The 25,993-nt window shown below is 38.4% G+C and overlaps 1 protein-coding gene across 1 annotated transcript in view; it reads left to right on the forward strand.

Moving 5' to 3' along the window:
• Window positions 1-25,993, forward strand: part of ADGRL3 (adhesion G protein-coupled receptor L3) — a 586,346-nt gene that overhangs the window by 427,930 nt on the left and 132,423 nt on the right. The window contains exons 17-18 of the mRNA XM_081943236.1: window positions 3,116-3,325; window positions 12,992-13,210. Coding sequence (XP_081799362.1) covers window positions 3,116-3,325; window positions 12,992-13,210 — 429 coding nt within the window. The remainder of the gene's footprint in view (window positions 1-3,115; window positions 3,326-12,991; window positions 13,211-25,993) is intronic.

A 25,993-nucleotide genomic window follows, 5' to 3' on the forward strand; every position in this document is an offset into this window, starting at 1 on the left:
GGGATTATGCGAAGCTCCGGGGGCAGCTCATTCCAGAGGGAAGGCGCTCCCACAGAGAAGGCTCTCCCCCTGGGGATCGCTAGCCGACACTGTTTGGCCAACGGCACCCTGAGGAGGCCAACTCTGCGGGATCGCACTGGACGGTGGGAGGCTACTGGTGGCAGTAGGTGGTCTCGCAGGTACCCTGGGCCTAAGCCATGGAGCGCTTTAAAGGTCATAATTAGTACCTTGAATCGCACCCGGAAAACAACCGGCAACCAGTGCAGGCCGCCTAAAAGGGGTGTAACATGGGAGCACCTAGGTACCCCCATGATAACTCGTGCGGCTGCATTCTGGACCAGTTGAAGCCTCCAGGTGCTCTTCAAGGGCAGCCCCATGTAGAGAGCGTTGCAGTAGTCCAGGCGAATTAAGTAATATTCAAATTACTTTTTTTCTTTAAAATTAACTTTGTATTGTTCAAGATTCTTTGTTCTTGGTGTACGAGGGGGAGGAATACAGGTGCCATTTCATTTAATACTGATGCAATGGCATATTTCAAGAATTGTATTATCTAAGTGTTTAGGTACATGCTAGTTGAAATATTAGGAAAGGGTATAAACCCTCTGATGGTGACTCTTATCCCTTAGGTTTACTATTTGGCTTGTAGAAGAATTGTCTATTTGGGGCAAAAGATCCCTTATGGATATGTCCTAGAATCAGTAATGCTATCAGGATTACCTAAGACTAAGGAAGTGCTTGATCTACACATATATATGGATGTTGATCTCGTATAGGGGTAGGATATCTAACAAATCTAAAGCTGATGACTATGAGGAGAGCTTTTGCCATAAGATTATTTATCAGTCTCACAAGTCAGACTAGCACATGCATGTTTTCATGTGCTTCCATTGCTTCCTAACCCTCTGCCTGCTTTTTATGTATGCTATACTCAGATTGTGTATAGTGAGATGGCACTGATAGTTTAGGTGCTACTGGATTGATTGTATTAAAAAGTGCTACTGCTATATTTTCCAAGGGCAATTTTAATAATCAAACTTTCATTACACGAAGAAACAGATGACAAATGAGACAGAGAAAGAAAGATGAATTAATTTCTATAAAGCTCTCCTGCAGAAAGAATAAATAGTGATTATCTCTAAATTGAAAGAGCTGAAACGTTCACTATCTTTGGTCTCTACCACTGCTAAATCCCTCAAAATGTTGATGCAGTCAGTTAATTGATAGAGACAGATTCAGGGGAAGTTTGAATACAAAACAAGGCTTCTCCAGAAGGTATATGAACTAAAGACAAAAAACAAAGGAATTATTCACTCTGGCTTGTCATTGAACTGGCAATTAAATCAATTGTTCTGTCTTAGATGAATAATAAAATAATTGTGCCAGCATCTCTGGGAAGGGCCCTTCTAAACAAATTCCTCATGCAGTCCTATTATATACTATGGAATTTGAGCAAGTTATGCGTATTAAGGAGAAGAACACATTTTATTAAGCTGAATTCAAGTTCTAATGATACTTCAAAGACATGAACACCAAATTATGGCTGGAATGAAAATGTATCTATGCCTGCAGATAGGCAAGTGGCTGCTTTGAATGCTAGAGAAGGAAAACATTGTAGCTAATTTAATTGAACTCATTCAACATCTGTTTCAATTCAAACTTACGGAGGAATTTCATGCTGAGGGGAAGCTTACTCAATCTACATATGGCTGCTATATTGTCTTACTAATATATAAAGTTAGACTATCAAGATTCGAATTTCTATATGGAAACTTCATTAGATGTATAACCTTGATTTGCAGTACACGTAACTACAGAGGAAAATAATGTGAACAGTCGAGTGGAAATCAAATGCAAAATACCAGATAATTATGTTAAAATTTACATTTTGGAAATTGCTAGCTTTGCCTTCTTAATATTTTAATACTATAATAGTTAAATCATTCCTATATACTATTATAGTATTAATCTATACTATAATAGTTTAAAAAGTGGGAATTCATTTTGATGTCTATTATTGATGTCTTTTATCTTCTTGAAATGAACCACCATACTTTTAAAACATTGCCAATATGAAAGGATGAAAAATGCAATCATTATTCTCTCTAAATATTTTATTTCATTTATTCATTTATTTAACCATATGTATAACTTACTCCAATTCAGGCAGAATCTCAGCAGGATCCATCAATATTGCAGGCAGAGAATTAAAAATATATAATTTATTAAAGTAATCAGTGAATAATCAAAAACCTCATAGGGATCCATGAAGCAAAACTAATTAACGGCCAATATCATATTGATCTATAATTGGCATGTGCAAAGTGATTTAGATTCATTTCATTTAAGCAATTCTTGCCTTGGAGATGATGCAGTTTTCTTTACTGAAATGAAGATGTAACCTGCTTTACTTCTTTGAAATAACTCAGTTAATGTTAGGTACTTCAGACCAGCTTCAGTGGGAGAAAAACCCTCTCAGCATTTCCCTGCAGCCCTGGCTGAAAGTATTCCAGGCCAGATAGCGTCAAGATCTCACAGTCCAAAGTTGTCCACCTAGCAGACCTTCAGAACATAACGAGGGTGTTGCACCCTCAGAAACTTTCAGTAAAAATTCTTCTCAGACTTCTCCTGCACTACTTTCCAAAAAAAGGCTTCCTTTTGTTTTCTCCCATAGTGCAAGCAATGTAGATGAAGTCTAAGGAGAGTTCAAATCAGTCTGATGTGGAGCAACATGGTTGCTTTGTTTTTGAAGAAGCTTGTTTTATTTAAAAGTTTGCCAAAGCAAAGAACCCCACTTTAAGTCTAATTCTGCAGCTTAGATTGATCTAGACTACTAACGCTATTAATCTATAATATGTGTCTTTTACGTTCATTGTCTTTGTGTAGCTGAGATCCAAACTCAGATGATGCTCTTCAGGATACTAATTTTTAAACAAAACAAATGAGGGGGGAGGGAAATGCAAGCAAACAATTAACATAATCTGCAATGATATTAATATGCACACAATACATTTGTGAGAGAAGAATGGAGACTGTCAAAGTGTTTCAATTAGACTGAGCTTCCTTAGATCTTGAAAGTCAATATATAATTGATGAATATTTTTTTAATTATTTGCAGCATGGAGATGCAGTCCATGATCTGATCCTGGATGTCATCACTTGGGTCGGCATTCTTCTGTCCCTTGTCTGCCTCCTGATCTGCATTTTTACTTTCTGCTTCTTCCGTGGACTCCAAAGTGACAGGAACACTATCCATAAGAACCTGTGCATCAGCTTGTTTGTGGCAGAACTTCTCTTCCTTATTGGAATCAATAGGGCAGACCAACCAGTAAGTAACCAGTGAGAAAAGCTGAATTTATCTTTTTCCTTATCTCTGGCTTAGTAATATTACACCACTCACCTATTTTCCATTAAAATTAAAATTATAACTAGCTAATTAGAGTAATCGCTTGGAATTGAGGGAGCAGCCATTTTCACATACATTCTCAAATAAAATGTTCCAAAACCATGAGAAAGCTTTCAAGCTCATAAAAATTCATTTTCATGCTGGATTTTAAACATCATGAGGGGTGGAATTGGAGATAACAGTTACTGTAGCCCTCAGCATTTAGAAGGGTTTTTTTCAGCTATACCTTTTCTATATGATCTATTTTCTGGCTGACTGGCATTTTCATAAATAAAGCTTAGGTTGGTTTTATATTAAAAGTTTTGATTTTGTTCAGTCATTTAATTTTTTCCATCTCTTCATGACCCAGTGGATATTCCTTTGCCAGGACTGTCTATCAAAATTGAGTTTTTAATAAGCTGATGCTTATTTCATTAATGAAATAATCTAACCTCTTTATTTTCTGTCAACCTCTTCTATGATTGCCTTTGATTTTTCCAAGCATCAATGCCTTCCCCAATGACCACTACCCTTGGATTATGTGGCTAAAATACTTAACTATATTTAATAATCCTCCTCTGAAGTATCAGATGTATCTTTTCATGTCTATAGTTATCAACATTTTGTGCCCAGGAAGATAAAATCTGTTCATTGGTTAAGGCTTGCAACTAGAAATGGAAGATACAATACAATACAATACAATGCAATGCAATGCAATGCAATGCAATGCAATGCAATGCAATGCAATGCAATGCAATACAATAGTAGAGTTGGAAGGGACCTTGGAGGTCTTCTAGTCCAACCCCCTGCCTAGGCAGGAAACTCAATACCGTTTCAGACAGATGGCTATCCAACATCTTCTTAAAGACTTCCAGTGTTGGGGCATTCACAACTTCTGGAGGCAAGCTGTTCCACTGAGGAAGAGATTAGTATCTGACACATTTGTTGCTTTGGAGAAAGAATAGGAAAAGAGAGAGCCATGTAGGTCATCTTGAGCATCTAAATTAAAGCTCTAAATCAGAAGAACCAACCAGCAAACTTTTCTTTCACCTATTTGAATGTTGTTGGAATTGCCTCTTCAGAACATTTTTTTTTCATTTTAATACTGAGCAGCGGAATCAACAAGAAATTCCTCAACTCTTCCCTGTTTCCATTCAAATAATATCATTAGCATCTCTGAACTTTTTGAGGTTTTTCCCAGTAATTTTTATTTGACTTTATATTTCTTCTTGTCCATTTATTATATTATATGGTGCATTTAAGTTAAATAAATAAGGTAACAATGCAAACTGTAGGCTAACTTTTTCCAATCTGCACTATTCAGTTGCTTCATTAAAAAACCCTCAATTTTTATGACCCTGTAGTCCCTTAATTTGTGGAAGAGTTGGGGAGACTGGATAGAGCTGAGCGTTTACTAGCCAAATGTCCTTCCTGATGACTATGTGGAGTTTGCAGCAGATATTTTTTTTCTTTGCACGTAGCAGAGAAACATCTGCCACTACCTAGGATTGAACTCTCAACCTTCCGAGTGGGTGGCAAGGATCTTCACCATTAGGTCATCATTAGGTCGCTCATTCAGTTGCTTTATAGTCTGTTCTAATTATTACTTCTTGGTCCTTATGTACATTTTTCAATAAGCAAATGAGTGACCAAGTATGCCTACATTTTTAAGGACTATCCACAATTTTTGGTTGTCCAAACAGCCAAAAGCTTTAATACAATCTATAGAGCAAAAAAAAAGATAGTCTTCTTTTGAACTCTCTTCGTTTTTCCATTATCTGTCAAATGGAAATAATATGCATTCAAGTATCTCTGCCTCTTCTGAGTCAACTTGCACAATTGTCATTCTATGTATTATTCCACTGTGGATTGCAAAATGCTGAAGACTATCTTGGTACTGTAAAAGATAAATGTATTTATTTAATAGTTTGAGCATTGTTTACTGCTCCCTTTTTTTCCGGGTATTGTAATGTGTACTGATCTTTTCCACTTTTCTAAACTGCAAACAGCTCTTCCAACTACATTATCATGCAAAATATTTAAAAAGTTCTGTTGATGTTTCATCGATTCCTGCACTTTTGTTGTTAACCGTGCTTTTGTTCTGCTTTTTAATACCTGGCTCCTGAATGTCTGGGTTTAGTATAGTGGTCAAATCTTCATATTTGAACAATTTCTGGATCTATTTTGTACACTTCCATATATTTCACAATTTCTTCTTTATATCTACTTTATTCAAAAGATCTTTACCTTGTTTGTTCTAATTGTGCCCATCTTAACATAAAGGTTCTTGATTTCTGTAATTTCTCTCAAATATCTTTTCCATTCAATTGTTATCCTTAGTTTCTTTGCATTGCTTTGTTCAATATAGCTTCTTTTATTTTCAGCTTTTACCTTGAGAGGTTTGTTTTCCCCTGCATCTGTTGTCTTTTGCTTTCTTTCTTCAGCTGCTTCAATTTATCATCTAAGATTTATTTCACCTTCTTTTGCAATTGGAAATATTTTTGTCTGCTTCATCTTCAGATCTTTCTGAAAAGCATTTTGCAGCCGCCTTTTATCAAATGTAATTGATTCTTTCACAATTGTATAGAATATTGTTGGATAATTGGCTAAGGAAGGAACCAAGAACAACACAAGAAGTTACTTCACAGCAGTTTCGTTGTTACTGTTCACCTATAGACAGGAATCTTGTCAGAATAAATCACAAATCTGCGTAACTATTAGATATACTCTATAAAAGATTCTCTCTTCCTGCATGCCAAAGTGGCTGAGCTGGCACTTTGCTCCCTGGGAAAGGCCCTCCTGTAACTCAGAGTCATCTGAACCATCAGGTGGCAAATACATTTAATAAATACATAAAAATAAATAGATCTGTACTATATTCCACCACGATAGTCCTTTCATCTGAAAAAATGTATGTCAAAATTGGCAGAATATGATCTGTTTATCTGGTGATAAGACTTAGAGGCCTCCATACCACATGGTTATTCTTGTGATTTATATTTAGATATATATATATATATTTAGTTATATGTTTTGGATCATTCTTCAACAAGTGGGCATAAACAACAACAGAGCATTGCTCCAAAACCTGATTCCATCACATAAATTCATCAATATTAAACAATAAATAAAATAATAATAGATAAATGTACACCTGTATTTATATTAATTTATCATAATTAAATGAATTCACAAGATTTAAATGAAACAGATCAGTGGGTTTTTTTCCAATTCTTCATTGAGGGTCACAGAACTGCTGCTCCAGGTTATGTTCCTTTGTATCTAAGGACATAACATTTTCAATCTGTAGAGAAGCTGCTGCTAATTTGAGTCTTAATTCTTCAGAGCAGGAAGGACAAGAACAGATTGGAATGCTGCTCTTTCCCTCTCAATCTCTCCTCTTCGGTGTGTGATGCATCTGGCCCACAGGCTGGGAATTTGACAGAGCTGAAGGTTGTTTCCAACTCTATAATTCTGTGATTCCCTCATAAAAATCACCATGTGTATCTCTGCTTAAAAAGGGAGCATTTTTTAAGAAAAAAATCAGTGTTGAAGCCTGAAATGTATATAGATGGCATATACAATGTAGTTTAATATATCCTTCATCCATTTTATGACTATTACAGAGTGTGTTGTTAGAGCTCCTTATCCCCAGCTCCATATGATCCCTATTATCTCTGTTTTAACATCCAGCTTGGAAAGCTATCAATTTCCAGTGGAACAAAACAAGGGCATTAGCATTTTAAAAAACTTTTATTAATTTGTTTTATTTACTAAGTTTATTTTGGCCTATATTATCTCTTGTATATGCTGTAGATATAACACATTGGACTTAAGTGCTATGCATAGTCCCAAACTGAAAAGGAAAATATAGAAATATTTCCGTATTTTTTTAACCTAAAGAAGATATTGTATTTCATAACTAAAACAGATGGTTCAACCTACTCAAGATGGTACTCCTTCAAACAAGGCATGTGTTATAGAAATATAATTACTTTTAAATAGAGCTTATTTGGATTAAATATGCCTCCTGAAACTTTAATGATCTGACTCTAAAGTCTTTAGATCAATTTATTCAGGATGAAAAACACCTCCAAGAACAAGGTTCTGCCCAATGTTCCCTCTAAGCTGTGCGGCTGCGCGGCTGCACACTTGACAGGAAAACACCGCGCAGCAGTTTCCAACTGCCCTGCAGTGATTTCTAATGTCACAGCGTAACATTTGGCAAACACCCGACTTCCCTTCCCCACCCATCTCCGAAATCAAAAACTGCTGCTTGACCTGCATCCCTGCAAAAGCACCCACTCCCGGCCTTCTCCTGGGTGGGTGGGTGGGGGAGAAAGAACCCAGACAGTGGTGGATCAATGCATCAATGCATAGAAAGGGGGGGAGAGACGTGGAGAATTACACCCCACCCCACCGCACCCCCATCACATATAATCCTTGATATGTGTCCTACGTTCCACTCTCTTTTTTAAAGCCTTCTGATTAGTAATCCCTTCCCTTTTCGGAGAAGAAATAAAAGTGGGCTTAATCCGTTTCCTCCTCCCTGGGCACAATGGTTCATTCCCCCGGTGCCATTTGAGAAAGGGGGGGGGGAGAAACTACTCACGATGTTGATTGGGGGGAAATAATAATAATAATCAACAACTGTGCTTCCCCGACCTTTTAAACTGCCAGAGAAAGTGCTCAGGTCGCCCGGTTTCAGCTCCGTTTTGGAAGTAGTTTCCTGCCTGCCACCTGGACGGAACCAGTTGACTTGGGAAGCCGGGGGGAGAGGAGGAGGAGGCTAGCTTCGTCTCTCCTACACCCTCCTGGGGAAGCAAATGGTATCGCCTACTCTAGTCCCATTCATTTTTTGCCTCTTTGGCTTAGTCGACTGCTTGAGAGCATCCCCTGTGGAACTGCGGCCTGGGAATCATGTGCTCTGCATAGTCCTGTTATCTGTTTCTAGCCAGCTGGGCATTTAAGTTAGATTCCCTCAGATTTACGGTCAAGTAGGCATGCATCTATCTCAGGGGTCCCCAAACTTGGCAACTTGAAGACTTGTGGACTTCAACTCCCAGAATTCTCCAGCCAGTTATGCTGGCTGGAGAATTCTAGGAGTTGAAGTCCACATGTCTTCAAGTTGCCAAGTTGGAAGACCTCTGATCTATCTACCACATTGTGCTATTTGGAACCAATTGCGCAAAGCTCCGGCGACCAGTGCGACAAAGTGTACTCAGAATGGTTGTTAAAGAAAGACAGACATGAAAAACTGTAAGATGAGACAGACTTTCAGTGAATAACAGTGTACATTACCATAAACACTATACAAGTATTTTAATATTGCAGACTTGCAGTATTATAAGTGATACTGATATTATATAACACTTTTAATTAAGCGGGTACCTTGAATAAACATAACTTTGAGTTTCAAGTAACACTGATTTCGTTGTTGTCTTGGGTGACATATGTGAAAAAACTTGAGGTGTTCAGGCATGTAAATATGCCGCTCAAACACTATACTTTTCCGCTCACACTGAAAAAAAATTAGAGGGAACATTGATTCTACCCCCATTATATTGCTAGGTTAAATGTATAATTATGGATATGTTTACAATAAATGTAATGATAAATACCACAACAAAGTTAAACCACTGCAAAAGATTACAGCAGGGGTGTCCAAACTTGGGAACTTTAAGACTTGTGGACTTCAACTTCCAGAATTTCCCAGCCAGCATGGCTGGCTGGGGAATTCTGGGACTTGAAGTCCACAAGTCTTAACGTTCCCAAGTTTGGACACCCCTGGATTACAGTGTACTGACAAATAATGTTCATGAAAAACCCTCACTCATGTAGTCCTATCTATATAATATTTAAAGAAACTGCTCTTCAGGATAGCATGTTCCCTATAAAAGCAGATAAACAAAACTTTGCCTTTTTGATTTTATCCTCATTCCAGCCCCTCAAATCTTTTTCTAAAAAAGTTAATTGGCATCTTTTGTTTTTCATGAACAGAGGTATCAGAGCTTAGAGTCCTGTTTGGTCAACTATATGATTTTGAAGTAGCTGGCTATTGTCAGCCTCCTGTTTGCTTGCTTGTATTTTGCCTTTATTATTTTTACAATTTTTTACAAAAACAGCAACCATATCCAACACAGCTTCCTACTACTATTTTCATTGCATGTTGAGAGATAAATATGACATTTATCTAATTTGGGGCACATTTCCAGGTATATGATGGAGTTCATTCCAGTTCCATTTATGCTAATTTCCATTAAGGGCAATAGAATTATCAGCCTTAAGTATCTAGGTACAATAAAGTTCACACCACTAGATACTTTTGATATGTAGCCAAATAAAAGTAGTGCCAATGTCAGGAACTTGCCCAGGCTACTAAAAGCAACCAAGCCTTTGTAACAAGTCTCTTCCAGCTGCTACAAAACTTAAGAAAATCAGGATGCTAAATATTACATCAAGCTAGTAACTATAATGTATCTCAGACACATAATATAATAGATGCCCTAGTTCATTAAGCATTTGCATATACATGGCATTTAGACAACAGCTGTTTTATAGCACAGTTGAGGAATATTGAAATATAATTCAGTGATTAAAAACTCTTATATACAGTTGCTTATTCATCATTAAATATCCTGTCTTATACTTGACAAATGCTACAATTCAGAAGGGATTACTCAAACAATTGTTAAGTGCACATACAGCATACATATCTCTTCCTATTTTAAATAGGAAAATTACTGATGACATTCAATTCTAGTTTTACTAGATTATTAAATACAAATTTCTTTTTAAAAATGCCCACCAAATTTGTGGGCCAAGAAACTGAGTGACAGGGAAATTTTCCAAAAATGTCTCCAAGGTGAGATTCCTCATTAATGATGATAGTAGCACAATGTCTGGGACAACTCCCTCAGGATCCCTTTATTTGGGATTTAATAACAGTATGAGAAGCCAGGAAAGTTCCTGATCTGATGTGGTATTGGAAAGCCAAACATTAACATGGGACCCATTTGAGGATCCACTCTGAATTGGTCACTGGAACCAGAGCTTATTCTTCCAAGCTTTTGGACTCGTAACCTCTTTGGATAGTTGATTATCTCCCTGTAGGACCTGATCATTTTTTTTTACTCTTCTCCGAACCTATTCCAGTTACAGTGCTTCTCAATTATTTTCTGTCATGCCCCCCCTAGGAAGAAGAAAACATTTCGCGCGCCCCGCACGACTGTAAATAGTATCATTTGTCTATAAAATTGTTATAAGTACACCTCTGCATAACACCTTATTAACGTATAAGAGAATAAAAAAAGAAAGAAATGTGGATCAATTTACAACAAAGAATAGCTTTATTAACTGTAGCAGAAAAGATTTAAAGGAGCACAGGATTTAAAGGAACACAATATTAAAAAAACTTTAACCTGCAAAACAAAAATATATAAAATAATTTGAGCTAAGCCCCCCTTTACGGAGCCTCGCGCCCCCCCTGGGGGGCCCGCCCCACTATTTGAGAAGCACTGCAGTTAGTATGGTATTCAGAATTGGACATAAGGAGGTGTCTGGACCAATGCAAAATAAAATGGAGCAGTTACTTACCAATATCTCGATTTGGAAACCATTTGTTGGTTCAGGGTTTTAAAAAAAATGAATTGTCCTTTTTGTAGCTACATCACACTGCTGATTATATTCCAGAATTCTTTATCTGAAATTCTATTACCATGGCATTATCCTTAAATTGGATAATGGCATGTCTTTATATTTAACCATTACAGTTTTTGTTTTAAGGCTTTAGCCTTGTGTCTTAACTATTATCTTGCTTAGACTTTCAATATTATCAATTTCTATCTTAAGAATGCATAATGTCCAAAATGGCTGTTTCTAGTCATTTTCTTGCAATACGTCAACTAAAGTGCGTAGTTCCTCTGTTTCATATTCTGAAGCACTTCCTTACTTCTGCTAGTATTTCTCTGTGTGTGGCTTCATACCAATGTTGACTCCTGGCAACTATGCCTAGATACAAGGCATTGCATTTTTCTTGGCAACATTTGGAAGGATTTATTATTGGTAAAGTACAGTTTGAAAACAAAGCTTGTTTTTATTATGATGTAGCATAACCTGGTCCCTATTTCCCCTGAGAGAGAGAGAGAGAGAGAGAGTTTGGCGTAGAAATGAAGGCATCAGACTAGAAATCATGAGACTATGAATTCCAGTCCCCACTTAGGCAAGAAGCCACCTGGGGGGAACCTTGACACAGGCTCAGCCCAAGGAAGCAGGCAAGGATGCATGGCTCAGGACCTAGCTACCTGCGGGATCGCATCCTGCCCCATACATCCCTGCAGCCGATTCGCTCTCACAGAGAGGGACTCCTCCGGGTGCCGTCCACTAGGCAGTGCCAGCGGGCAACACCCAGGAGTAGGGCCTTCTCTGTGATGGGCCCGACCCTCTGGAATGACCCCCCCCCCGACATTAGAATAACGACCGATCTCCGCTCCTTCCGTAATAAACTAAAGACCCACCTGTTTAATTTAGCTGGCCTGGCCTAACTGTAGCTTTTGTGTCCCTCTAGCCTGTATTTTAAATTTTAAATGTTTAGGGATAGATGTTATAGGTTGTTTTAATTTTTAACTATATTGTACAGCCTATCATATAATTTGTTTTAATGGGTATTTATAATTATTTAAGTTTGTATATTGTTTTATTGTGGTCTGTACACCGCCCCGAGTCCCTTTGGGGAGAGGGGGCGGTCTATAAATAAAATAAAATAAAATAAAATTAAGGACAAACCACTTCTGAAATCTTACAACAAACCTGCAGAGATTTCTCCAGACAGTCATTGGGTGTCGACACTTACATGAACACACCAAAAAAAAGAAGTTGGAGGTTCCCCAGTAAACCAGATTTTACATGAGGCATATTTGAGGCAAATAGTGGTAGTAATAAAGCAGATAATTTATAGCATCTCCCCAAACTCTCTCAGATATGTGTCTTGAGGTCTTTAATTCAAAGGTGAGAGTCTAGGAGAAACTTGTCTAGTTCTTTCCTTGCAAATAGTTAACTTTTAATATGTAGCAAAGCCTGCTTTACTGCATTTATAGAATTCCTCACCATTCTTTATTTGCAAACTTGTTCATTCTCTGTATATAAGACCCTTAGAAATGGCAATGCTTGGAGAAAGGTATATCAACCAAGCTACTGATTTTCGGGGGGGGGGTCGAAAAGTTGTGTGGTTATTGTTCAGCAACCTTTTTCTACTTTAGAAATTGTTGAAAGCAGAATGCATGGTTTTGCAGTGCGCATTATAATTTTTAAAATCCAACTGAACATATGTAAATATGCATCTAAACAAGCCAAGTAGTTTAGTCTGATACTATATCAAATATACATGTGTAAGAAGACATCATAATGGTATAACGGCATTTTTCTTTACAACATTAAATGGTTGAATCCTGAAAATAAAGAGTAAATAAATCACAAGATCCATCTATACGTTTATACCTCCAGTTTAATATGTAAATAGCAGAAGGCTCATCTAACTGCATAATTTGCACCCACCTTTAATCATTGTACACATATAACTACTGTTCTACTTTGTCTTTTTTGTTCTCCCAGATAGCCTGTGCTGTGTTTGCCGCTCTCCTGCATTTCTTCTTCCTCTCTGCTTTCACTTGGATGTTTTTGGAAGGAGTACAGCTCTACATAATGTTGGTGGAAGTCTTCGAGAGTGAACATTCACGTAGAAAATACTTCTATTTGGTTGGCTATGGCATGCCTGCTGTAATTGTAGCTGTTTCGGCAGTAGTAGACTACAAAAGTTATGGCACTGGAAAAGTGTGAGTTTCATTTTGTGTCCCATTTGTGGTTTGGGAGGGGAATCTGAAACACTAGTAGGATTGAATATGGACTGAACAGAGACAATTGTAACTAAATAGACCCAAAAGGCATTTTAGTAAAGGTAAGTTTATAGACTGTATGGAAGAACCATTTTACACTTTAGAAGAATAAAAACGTGCCCAAGATTAAGAGAGTATGGAACCTACAAATATCAAAACATGATACTAAGTAAAAAATGTGCCAAGGAAGCAGTGCAGTTCAATCTCTACACTAGTTTTACTTTTTTGATCAACAGAGCTTTGAGCCAATTTCCAAAGCACCGTGAATAATTGATAACAAATTTTATCACTCATAATTAGTCAATTATTAGAACATTTTGACATCTGTGAATTATATTCCACAGAGCCCACCAATGTGTTAAATGGGACAGAAATTGTATTCTCTGTGTTGAAAGCAATAAAACGACATTGAGTGCTGAAGAAGTGTCACATCCATATACTGAGAACTGTTGTCTCCAGAACTAACATTGGACTGTATTTCAAAGGGTAGTCAGACCTCATTTTGCCTACTCTTTAGAACTGGCACAACAGTTATTATTATTATTATTATTTATTCTATTTATCAGTCGCACCCTCTCCGCGAAGGGACTCGGGGCGACGTACAATCAAATATATAGGCATGTGGCATGGAGGAGGTAAATACAACAACATTAACAATTCAAATAGAAATAAAAGCCACAAAGTTAAGATAAATAACAATAAAATTACAACAATTAAAACAATTAAAATACCCCCAAAATTTAAATTTACAGTTTAAAATTGCCAGGGAGGTTAGAGAGTTCTAATTAAGCCAGGCCGGCTAGTTGGAACAGGTGGGTCTTGAGTTTCGTGCGGAAGGAGCGGAGATCAGTCATTGTCCTAATATCAGGGAGGAGGTCGTTCCAGAGGGCTGGGCCCATCACAGAGAAGGCCCTACTCCTCTGGCACTGCCTAGTGGACGGCACCCGGAGAAGTCCCTCTCTGTGAGAGTGGATTGGTCGCAGGGATGTATGGGGCAGGATACGATCCCGTATTGAACAGTATTGAATCTTAGTGTTCAGCTTGCCTTTGGCAGCATGAATTTTATTAATGAAGGATTTTATCTGCATGTATTGGCAGGACTGTTTAAAATATTTAAAATACAGTAGATCTCTAGATACATTTACTGTATAAATCCATCATGGTATGCTCATCTCAAGGACACCAAAAATTTCTGAATTTCTTAAATATTTCTGATGACATGCAGTCCTTTCCTATTGCAGAATATCTTTTTTTAACCCTCTTCTTTGGCCAGGCATTTTGTATGTTGTTTGTCAGTAGACTGTTCATTATTTGTCTAAATACACAGAAAAGCCTCAAAGGGCCTTTCTTTACAAAGGAGCAGAAGACTTTTGGCTGATACCTTGGTTCATAGATATTTCTGGGTTCCTTGCTTAAAGTTGAGAATCGCAATATTTCTGGCTGATCCAGATTTACACCTGACTGATGTCCTTGTCAAGTATTTTTTGTAAAGTTTTTTATTTTTCATTTTCATAACATATAATCACATGTATACTATTACATAACCAACATCGTATTATATTATTAAATGTTTACATCAATTCATCTTACCATCAACTCCCCATAAGAAAAAGAAAGAAAAAAAAAACATTTATTGGCTCTTCTGTTCTCCATACACTATACTTGTGCATTCACTTTCTTCTCCCTCTCTCATCCTCCTCCCTACCTCCTTTCTTCTCTCTGTCCTCCTTCCCTTCTCTACTTCCCCTTCCTCTCTCCTACTCCTCTCTCCCGTTTCCACTCCTCATTTCTCTCCTCCTCTTCCCCCCTCCTACCCTCTCTCCTATCCCTCTCTCCTTCCCTTACCTCTCTCCTTCACCTCATTTGCTTGGTGTATTTCAACTTCTGAGCAAGCTCCATTTCATATTGATGGTATTTATAGTTTCTTTTCAATATACATATTTTATTTTAAACATATATTCTCCTTTTTAAAAAAAAGAAAAATAGAACAAAAAAGTATACATATATAGTCATTGTACTTTTAACCACCACCACCCCCGCCTAATTTTGGCTGAGATGTAGATCTGGTTACAATTCCCAGCTATTCTCATCATTATCTTTATATAATTATACAGCCTTATGTGCCCCCAATTTGTGATTCTGCCTTTAAGTCTCAATAGTTTCCCATTATAAGTGCATTTATGTTCTCTCTCCAATTTTTCCATGTCTTGGATTAGATTACCTTTAGTTGTCTATGAGTAGCAAACCTTGCTGTTCAATATTCATTTCAATTCCCTTAATCTATTGTATAGAATAACAAACGGTGAACATCTCACTTTATTTCATCATCTTAAAAGTTCGTTGTATATCCATGTTTCATATATTTTAACCCATGCTTAGTTGTCCTTCTGTTGTCGTTTCCAGTCAATTTGCCACTCAGTTTAATTATCATGTATAAAAGTGAATGGCAAACCTCTGCTTTTCAACCTCCCCATATCAGTTTCATATTTATCCACATTCCATATATTTTGGTCTTTCCATTGTTATGTTCAACCAGTTAACAACTCCATTTTATTGTCATGTTTTTCACAACCTCCCCACATCAATATCAATATCATATTTATCCATATTCCATATATTTCAACCTTTGCTTAATTATCTTTCCATTATTACATTCAATCAATTAGCAACTCCATTTTATTATCATATTTAGAAATAAAACCCTTATCTTAGTTTTATATTCTCCCACATAAAAATTTCTGGTTGTCTGATTTTTTCCTAGTAAGTCTTTTGTCCCACTTCTCTGCTCCTGGCCTCTCCCTTCTCTTTGCTTCGGCACATCCACTCTCCCCAATTTTCCCCAGGTCTCCACCAAAAGGATGTTTTTTATTTCTCTTTGTTGAGGCAAAACCTCCCCCTTCAATTTCCCTTATGTCACTAACAGCCTGTCAGCGTTCCAAATATCATTCAGAAATAAATCAGAGTCCAAGGCAGAACTATCCTTAAACTTCCAATTTAATAAGAGAGACATGTTGGTACATCTGTGGCAATCCCGAATCTGAAAGTTTCCTGGGTTCCCACTCAGTTGAAAGTTCAAAACCTTGCCCCACAACCACAAGTCCATCACATGATCCAATCATCCTCTGCCACGCTGGCATTTCCACCCATCTAGTTCCGGTCAGGTGCAGAGGTGCAGAGACAAAGAATGACCTTAGGCTTCTAGAAAGGAATGACAACAACACATCCTACACCTTACTATTGCCCCCTCCCAATTGCCCACTAATGAAACAGTATAGTAAAGAAAGAGAGAGAAAGAGTGGCAGGCTAAAGATTCAAAAAGGAATTTGACTGCCGGCCTGACACAGCCTCAACCTCTTTTGTCTGCCTTTTGTTTCCCTCTGTTTCTACTCCTTCATTATCTTGCTCCCCTTGCCCCCTTCTGCTTAATTTTTTTCTTTAGATAGCTGCTTCTCTGGGTTCAGAATTCTATTTAGGATTGATTTTAATTATTTATGCATATTTTTATAATATCACGTAGTTCTTCAAACTACTACCTTTCCATGATGTCCAGTCCAAATTAGCTATACAGTTATTTCAGAGTTCTGGTGCACCTTAAATTTGTCCACTTCCACTGCTGTAGGGGACAACGATGGGAGCCATCTTGGTCTTTTGTTCTTCCTTAATATCGAGTTCCAAGATTGCAGTTAGTTATACAAAGTCTTATTTTGAAGCTTATTTTGGACCAGAGGTCCATCTTAAGTTTTAGCTACTGTGGGGACCGGAAGTGAAGCCGGGGCCATCTTAATCTTTTGCAGTAAAATAAAAAGACGAAGGAGGGAAGAAAAGAAAAAGGAAAAAAACCCTAGTATTTTCCAGTTCTTATCTCTGTAATAATTCTTTCCCCTGTCACCTTCCATCTCCGTTCAGCCACAGCTGCTTAAAACATATCAATTAGAACAAACTTATAAAGAGCTAGATTTGGGTACGTGTCTCTTTTGCTTCCTGCTCTTGCAACTTCTGATTTATGGTAGTTGGTTAATTAAAACTTCCCACACAGTCAAGGTTAGATTATCCGTTATCAGAGAAAAATAGATCAAAATATTTGGTTTCTATTTGATATCCGAGATCAGATTAGAGTTTATATTGAGTGGGTTCAGAAGAAAAACTTGCTTTTTTCTTGATTTTAGCTGGAAGGAATTCAAACAAAGTAAAATATTGGTTTCTGTTTAAGATCCAAAACCAAATTTAATGTTATAATTATGTGGGTTTGTAGCTGCTCTGCTTTCTGTTCTTCTGTTCGAAAGTGCAGACAAAGAACTTCCAGGGGGGCTGATGTTACAACCCTCCACCTTCCTTTGTTCTTTTTCTTTTAGGAAAAAAAAGTCCCAATCTGACCATCAGTATTATTTATGTTCTCAAAATTTCTTTGCCTTTTCCAAATTTAATTTATATTGTGGGTTAGTTAAATTTTCTTACCAGGTCTTTTATCTCTCCCGGTCTCCGCCTGTTCCAAACTTAATTTGACAAAAAGGTCAGCATCTTGTTAGCCATGAAGGTTGCTGCCCCAACTCCGATTCATAGGCAAATCTCTAACCCACGAGAGATCTGTTGTTTCTCTCAAGGTCTGATGAGACGCTGCCTTTCTTCGCCCCCACCTCCAGTGGGGGTTCTGATTTAAAAGAATCTTCGGAGATGGTTTGTCAGACAGGGTTCATGTGAGACTCTTAGGAGCCCATATTTCCCACGTCTGTCCAGCTGGAGAACTTCCTGTCGAATTTTCAAGTATTTATTTTGTATCTCTCCAATTTTCTCTGTGAAATGGGGTTGTAGGTTTCATTGAGAAGCAATCACATGAACCCTGTTTGTATTCTGAGGTATTTAGTCTGCACCTGTGAAGTAAATCAAGCAAAACTAGGCTGATACAGGGACTTTGTGAACTAGAAAACTGTGGCATAGCTCTGATTTTAATATGTGTGCACTCTATGTAAGAAATTTGAGAATTTAGTTAAATCACTATTTATGTAACTTTTTCAAATCAAAAATAGAAAGAATAAGCACATTCCGGTATCATATTAGCAGAGATGGAATATATTGAAACATTGTTGAACTGGAGAAGAGGAAATTTCAGGGTCTAGACAAGGTGGATATTGTGGACAGGTTGTGGGTTTTTCCCCATTCTGCTAAAATGCTTTATAAACTCTTGGTCTCTAACCATCAAGAGTCTGCCCAATGGAGCATCCCACATTCAGTCACATAGATCCCTTGCTTCATGCAGGCCCTGTTATTTTCATTGCTTTTCTTGTTGGTCTTAGGAAGTTGGGAGTTTAGGAACCAGTTCAGTTTTAGAAAGTAGTGAGTGCACAGCATATCATTTTGATTACCCTTAGACTGTCTTCTCAGACTTTTACTTCTTCTCAGTCTCTTTAACACATTCTTCTCGCCATATCACATTCAGAAGCTTCACAAGCAATGTGAAGGGGTCAGACAGAACATGGTTGACAGATGAAAGTTTGCATGAAACTTTGGATTGATAGCTGGATTGAATAGGCCTTCACAGGCTCTATGTGTACACATATTTATGTCTTGTGACATGCTCAGTGATAAACAAAGTATCCATCTATGCTATCACTCCTGTTTTAAGTATCAAAGGTTCTTAAATCATTATTAGTATACATTACTACTTTGAAAGGTGAGAGATCATTTGTCAATTTAGGCAGAAACCAATATGGTTTTTAGGGTATTTTGTAAGAAAAAAACTTTACTTGAATATGATTTAGAGCTGCTGCCACATTTTTGGCCTGTCAGAGCAAGTTTTGCAAATGAAAATAAATTGGGGGGAAAACCAAGACAGGCAATTGTTTCGTTTTTCCTATGTTCTTTCTTTTTTAATCGTCAAGGCTTTTTATCATATTTGTGGGGGGAAAATATTTTTCAAAAGAACTCAAAATTCAGTCTGCATTTTGGGATTGTTTTTACCCTATAGTCAGTCATCACAATGATGGGAATTCTGGCATGTTCAGTTGGTGTCATTAAGCAAATCATCACAAGTTGTTAAGCAAGGATTTCATATGTCATTTGCTTGACAGAAGCTGGCAAATGTCACAAATGGTGATTAAGTGACTGCATTCAGTGCCATTGTAAGTTCAGTTGCTGAAAAAGTGTTCATTAAGCAAGAATCATCAATAGCAAATTTAAAAAATTGCATACAAGAAAATAAATGAACCAAACAAAAACACCTTCTAAATTCAATAGAAACATAATCATCCTATGCCTATCAGCCATATTGTGGTTCAAGGTATATTACTCAAAAGGTGAGCAAAAAATTCAGCACTGCAAACATAGTTGAGTTAAACAACTCATATGTTTAATAGTTAAGACCAGCATCTTACTGAATATTGATTACAGGTTATTTTCCACAATACTAGCTGAACCTTTGAACACTTACATTTTAGAAATAATATATATCAACCAAACAAGTTATATTCCTGAGAGAAAAATGATGGACAGCAGAAGATCTATAATAAATTGTTAGGGCACATCAATCGTAAGAAAAAGAAGATGACAGTAGTATTTTTAGATGCAAAAAATGCTTTTGACAAGTTGCAGTGCTCTTTTTATTAGCCATTTTAAGTTAAAATGCAAGATAAGATTTTAAGACTTGGATGGAAAATGTTTGCAAAAAGCAAATATTAACATTGGAATACTCTTCCCAAGTTTCCCATTTTTTTGCACATAATGCCAGTAGCAACCCACCCCTGATGGCACCTATTCCAATTTCAGACAAAACCTTGAAGATTTGCAGTTAATAGGAAGGTGTAATAATAATTAACAAATCTTTTGCAAGATTCAGAAGAAAGAGATAGACTAGTATTTCATAATTTTAAATTGTACATACTTGTGTAAGCTGTTTATTATTGATAACAGAAATAGATAAAATCCCCGACTAGTAGAATATTAATTGTAGAAGAAGCTGGCTTGTTAAGGGTAAAAAAAAAAAAAGAATTTTAAAGTTTGATTTTAAAAAATATGGAAATTTCTAAAAACAAAATTAAGCCCAACATCTTTACCTTCACCATCATTTCTTTTTACTTCAAGGACAACTACAGTAAGAAATATTTGATGTGCCACTATGGTGCATATACATTTAGAAAATAGTTTAAAAACATGCAAGAATTGTTCTATGAAGGTAGGAATTTACCATGGTTTGCAAATTACTGGGAGAATAAAAAGTGACCTCAAGATGACAGAATTTGAAACATTTATTTAAAAAAATAAGATCATCAACTAGGACATGTATTTCAACTGTTATTGAAATATGACATATTGTTTGTTTGTTTGTTTTATTGGATTTATATGCCGCCCTTCTCCCAAAGGACTCAGGGCGGCGTACAACATTAAAAAACACATATCACGAAAGTTAAAAAGAAATTAGATAAATATCCAAAAAACAAACCCAATTAATAGGACAATAACATTTAAAAAATGAGATAAAATTAACAGGCCAGGCCGGCTTGCTGGAAAAGCCAACTTTTTAGGGCGCGTCGGAAAGACCGGAGGTCAGGGATTATGCGAAGCTCTGGGGGCAGCTCATTCCAGAGGGAAGGCGCTCCCGCAGAGAAGGCTCTCCCCCTGGGGGTCACCAGCCGACACTGTCTGGCCGACGGCACCCTGAAAAGGCCAACTCTGTGGGATCGTACTGGATGGTGGGAGTCTACTGGTGGCAGTAGGTGGTCTCCCGGGTACCCTGGGCCTAAGCCATGGAGCGCTTTAAAGGTCATAATACCTTGAATCACACCCGGAAAACAACCGGCAACCAGTGCAGGTACCCCCATGATAACCCGCGCGGCCACATTCTGGACCAGCTGAAGACTCCGGGTGCTCTTCAAGGGCAGCCCCATGTAGAGAGTGTTGCAGTAGTCCAGGGGAGAAAGGACGAGGGCATGAGTGACTGTGCACAGAGCATCCCGATCCAGGAAGGGGCGCAACTGAGGTACCAGGTGAACCTGGTAAAAAGCCGCCCTGGTCACAGCCGTCAGGTGTTGTTCTAAACTAAGCCACGTATCCAGGAGGACTCCCAGATTGTGGGCCTTCTCTGAGGGGGCTAAAATTTCTCCCCCTATCATCAAAGATGGAACAAGATGCACAAATCGGGATGAACAAATAAAAATGATACAGTGAATGCAAAACTTCAAAGAACTGCTTACAAAAGAAAAACAGGGAGAGTTCACAATGGAGAATGGTTGGTAAGGATGATGGAACTTGTGGAGATGGCTAAATTACCGTATTTTTGGAGTATAAGATGCACCTTTTTCCCTCAAAAAAGAGGCTGAAAGTCTGGGTGCGCATTATACACTGAACATAGCATTTTTTGCCTTCTGAACCCCCCCCCCCTTCACCAAAATGGCCATGCATAGCCTTTAGGGGGCTTATAGAGTGCTCCTGGAGGCCGGGGAGGGCGAAAATGAATGAAAAACAGGCTGTTTTTGCCCCCTATCCCCCAGATGCACTCTATAAGCCTCCTAAAGGCTATGCATGCCCTTCTTTTGACAAAAAACAGCCAGTTTTCACAAAAAATTGACTGTTTTTTGCTCATTTTGGGGGGGGGCAGCCCCCAGGAGCACTCTACAAGCCTCCTAAAGGCCATGCATGCCCTTTTGTTTGACAAAAAACAGCCCGTTTTTGCAAAAAACAGGCCATTTTTTGAAGGTCTGCAGAGTGCAAAAACTTTTTTTTTAATTTGCCTCTTCAAAGTCTTGGTGAGTCATATACTCGGGTGTGTCTTATACTCCGAAAAATACGGTAACTTCTCCAATTTTAAAAAAAGTATATTTATGGGTAACTGCTAACCCCTTGTAGACTGTTTAAAAGTTGCACTTATTTGTGGTTTTGATGATTAGAAGAAAATGGACAATTCAAGTGTGATTTTTCTTTTATAATAATAGAGTAAGAGGTGAATTTGAAATCATACTTATATATACTGCAAGGAAACCAGAACCTTTCTTATTCCTCCTTCCTGCGCTTGCTTTTTCTCTTTCTTCTTTTCTTTCATTACTGTTTTTACTCTTTATTAGTTTGTGTTAGTTTTGATGTTCTTTGTAAAACTGTCAATAAAAAAATATTTTTTTAAAAAAAAACCAGGAAGGATTATGGAAAGTTTAATAAAAAAGTACTGTAAAAAAGGTTGAAAAAAGTAGTGATTGTGTAAAAGAAATCTCAAAAGTACTGGAAAGAAAGAAATCATTATAATATTCAGAAAATCCTAAAAGTAACATTTGCAAGTATTTTTTATTAGGAATAAATCCAGAAAACATAAATGAAAAGTATCACAATTTACTAAGATATATGTTGACAGCTGCAAGAACAAAGTTGGCACAACATTGGAAACAGGAACAATCTGCCAACATTATCAGATTGGGAGACCAAAATATGCAGCAAGGGCAATTTGTAATAAGAGCTTAGCTAAATTTATGCAGGAATGGTTCTCTTAAATAACACATACTATACCTCAGGGCAAATTTAAACATTTGGAATATGGTTTCTAAAAAAAAATTATGAGATCAATTAAAAATAACAGATGAAAATACTTAAACAGAATGCTTTAATGTTCAATATAATGTTCAGTGTAAAGTGTAACTATCCAAATTATGGTTAGTCATTTGGGGAAACAAATGAAAGGGAAGGGAAGAATATGTTACTAAAAAGTTTTACCATAGTACTTTTTATTGGTTCTTAGTAGTTGTTTCTTTTTTCCCCATCTTATTTTTTTTCTTTATTTATTTCATTAACAATAAAAATAATACCAAAACAAGAACTAAGTAATCTGGTTTGAGTGCTATAATCTGTTTTCCCCATCATATTTATTAAAAAATACAAATTTCAGTAAAATTATTCAAATTGAGCAAAATTATTACTAGCTCATAATGCAACACATTAGGCTTCATAGATAGTATTCACTAACAAGATTGGCAAAATGTTGCCACTCAGGCCTGCCGACTCCGTACACAAGACGTGACGTAAAATTGTACGTCATGTCGCAATCGGGGCCATCAGAAGGTACGGGAGACCAGGTTCAAGGTCTTGAAGAGGTCAAAGTGCCCCGCCGCAGGATTATCATGGCACTGGGATAGAATAAGTCCCTGAAGGGACCCTGCTGGCACATAGAGTCTATCCCGGTACCATAAAAGTTCATCAGTGAATGTCTACGGGGAGGCAGGCCCTACCTCTGCCTTCCGTTGTTCCACCCAATCATCCTGCAAGTCTTCTGACAACCCATCCTCAAATGTGTCCATGAGGGCTGCCTCATTCCAAGCCGAATCCTGTCTTAGTAGCCTAAATTCATTGATATAGTCCTGCAAGGAACCCTGGCCCTGCTTCAGAGTCTTCAGACGTCGGGTAGCTGTCTCCGCCTTAAAGGGGTCCTCATACATTAACCGGAGGTGGTCACAAAACCCCCTGAAGTCATCCAGCAAAGGGCTAGCCTGGACCAGCAGTGCGGTTGCCCAACGAGCTGCGGAGCCAGAGAGTATGCTAATCATAAACCCCACCTTCTCTCGGTCAGTAGGAAGATCCTCTGCTCTCAAGCTGATAAATAGCTGGCATTGTCCCAAGAAAGCTGGAAACATGGCTTGGTTGCCATCGAATTTATCAGGCACTGCAACCGGGCATTTCCTCCGAGGTGTGGGTGGAGCAGGGTGAGCTTGGAGCTGTGCCACCTGGGCAGCCAGCATAGCCACCCTCTGCGAAAGTTGCGCGTTCTCGGCCTGCAACTGCTCCATAATAATGCTTATTCCAGCTTTTGTTAAAGTCAGGAAGCAAACTGTTTTGTCCCGTGAATCCAAGGAATATGCAGACCCACGCTTGGCTGTCTGCCACGACTAAATTACACAGATATAGCCACCCCTTGGCTGGGAGCCTAGAAAGTTCTCTTCACAAACACAAGATAACACTTACAGAAGGCTTTCGCAATGGCTTTAATATGGACTGTTGTCTCCTGCAAAGATCCTCCTCCCTTTGCTCCACTTATAAACTCTTTGGGAGGGGCCACACCCTTAACCAGCTGTCCCTACTTCTTTCTATAAGTCTTCTCCACAGCTGCTCCTGTCTCCAATCAATTCGACATCTACGTACATCAGGAACAACCTCCCTCTGTTCCTCCTCAATGCTCCCTGACTTAGATGCCACCTGGTGGCCAACAGGCTTCTCTAGTTCCTGCTCTGACTCCAAACACCCTCCAGAGTCTTCCTCATCCTCCAGAGCAGTCCCATAATGGTCTGAGCTGCCAGAGTCCACCAACAACTCAGCTGGCCACTGCTGGACCACAACACCTATGTTTATAGATTAACATGTGTACAGTAATTTTTATGCAAAGTATGCAGGAAATGAATGTACTGGATTTCTTTAAGAAAAGGAAACAATGTTTCTGAAGGACAAATTGATCCAGACCTTCCTTCTTACAAAATCATTGAAGAAAGAGTACTCTGAGTAGGGTGCTCATTCCAAGGTGACAATTAAGATCCTATATTGAAATGGGGAGTTGAGTGAAGTAATATTTGGAAGCAGGTAATCATCAAGATCTATTATACCATCTCAACACAAATCAGGAAGAAAAACCGTTTTGCAACAAACACGTGCTTTTGCCAGACTCAGTTCCATCAGATATGGAAGCAGCAAACACTTAAAGGTCAAGCTTGCTGTTAGATCTGGGCAACGAGAGAACAGACTGCGGACACGAAGTGACTTAACAGCTCTTTATTAGTAGTAGTAGTGATCCAGCTTGCTCTGTGACCGGAGGGTTCCCCTTTTATAGGTATCGGGTATGCCTCTCGACCAATCAGAACGATACCTGTTTCCCGCTGTAGCAGCAGACCAGAGAGGAGACTTACTACGCTATATGTTAATATCTAACACCCCTCCCCTCTTAGACGGAACATTGCGGTTAGTTATGTAGTCCTTAAGGTATGTTGGCGTTTGCCTTACTCGGGTGGAACGTCGCAGTTCGGGTTGGTCAGAAGTAGTTGCAGGATCGGTTGCTTTCTCTGTTTCGAGTTCAGGGGTTTTCAGGCTTTCGTTGCTTTGGCGTTCGGGGGTTTGCTCGCTTACGTTGCTTGGGGGTTGTTCCGTTTCGTGCTCGACCTCTTGTTCTGTCCTGGGCTCGCAGTTGTCGTAGTTCTCTGTGTTGGGGCTCTCGATTGGCTGACTTTGCATTGGTGGGTAGCTCTCGTTCTCGGTTCGTAGGTCTGAGTGAGCCAGGCGACCCCAAAGTTGATCGATGTGCCTTTTCCAGTTCCGCCCATCTTCCAGTTTACTGGAAGCTGCTGCTTCGGATCGTCCCCATCTCCATGGTACGTTCCTCTGGAGTAGTCGATGTAATGGCTCAGCAACGGTCGCCTTCTGTCTCAGAAAAACGCTGTAGAAGTTAAGTAGTCCGAGGAAGGCCTGCAACTCGGTCTGATTTAGTGGTGTGGGGGCGTCCTGGATCGCCTTAATCTTCTTTGAAGTGGGGTGTATTCCCTGACCATTGATTCTATAACCCAGGAATTCTACGCTAGGCACGTTAATTTGGCATTTTTCCTTTTTCAGGCGGAGACCCTTTTCTCTGATTCTGGCCAAAACAGTTCTGACTCTTTTATTTAATTGCTCCTCGTTTGCAGCGGACACCAAGATGTCGTCGAAATAGGGAACGACTCCCGGTATCCCTTGCAAAAGTCGTTCCATGACGCTCTGGAACAAACCTGGAGCAATG

The sequence above is a fragment of the Natrix helvetica genome (assembly GCF_964273705.1).
Source record: "Natrix helvetica genome assembly, chromosome: 2".
NCBI lineage: Eukaryota > Metazoa > Chordata > Lepidosauria > Squamata > Natricidae > Natrix > Natrix helvetica.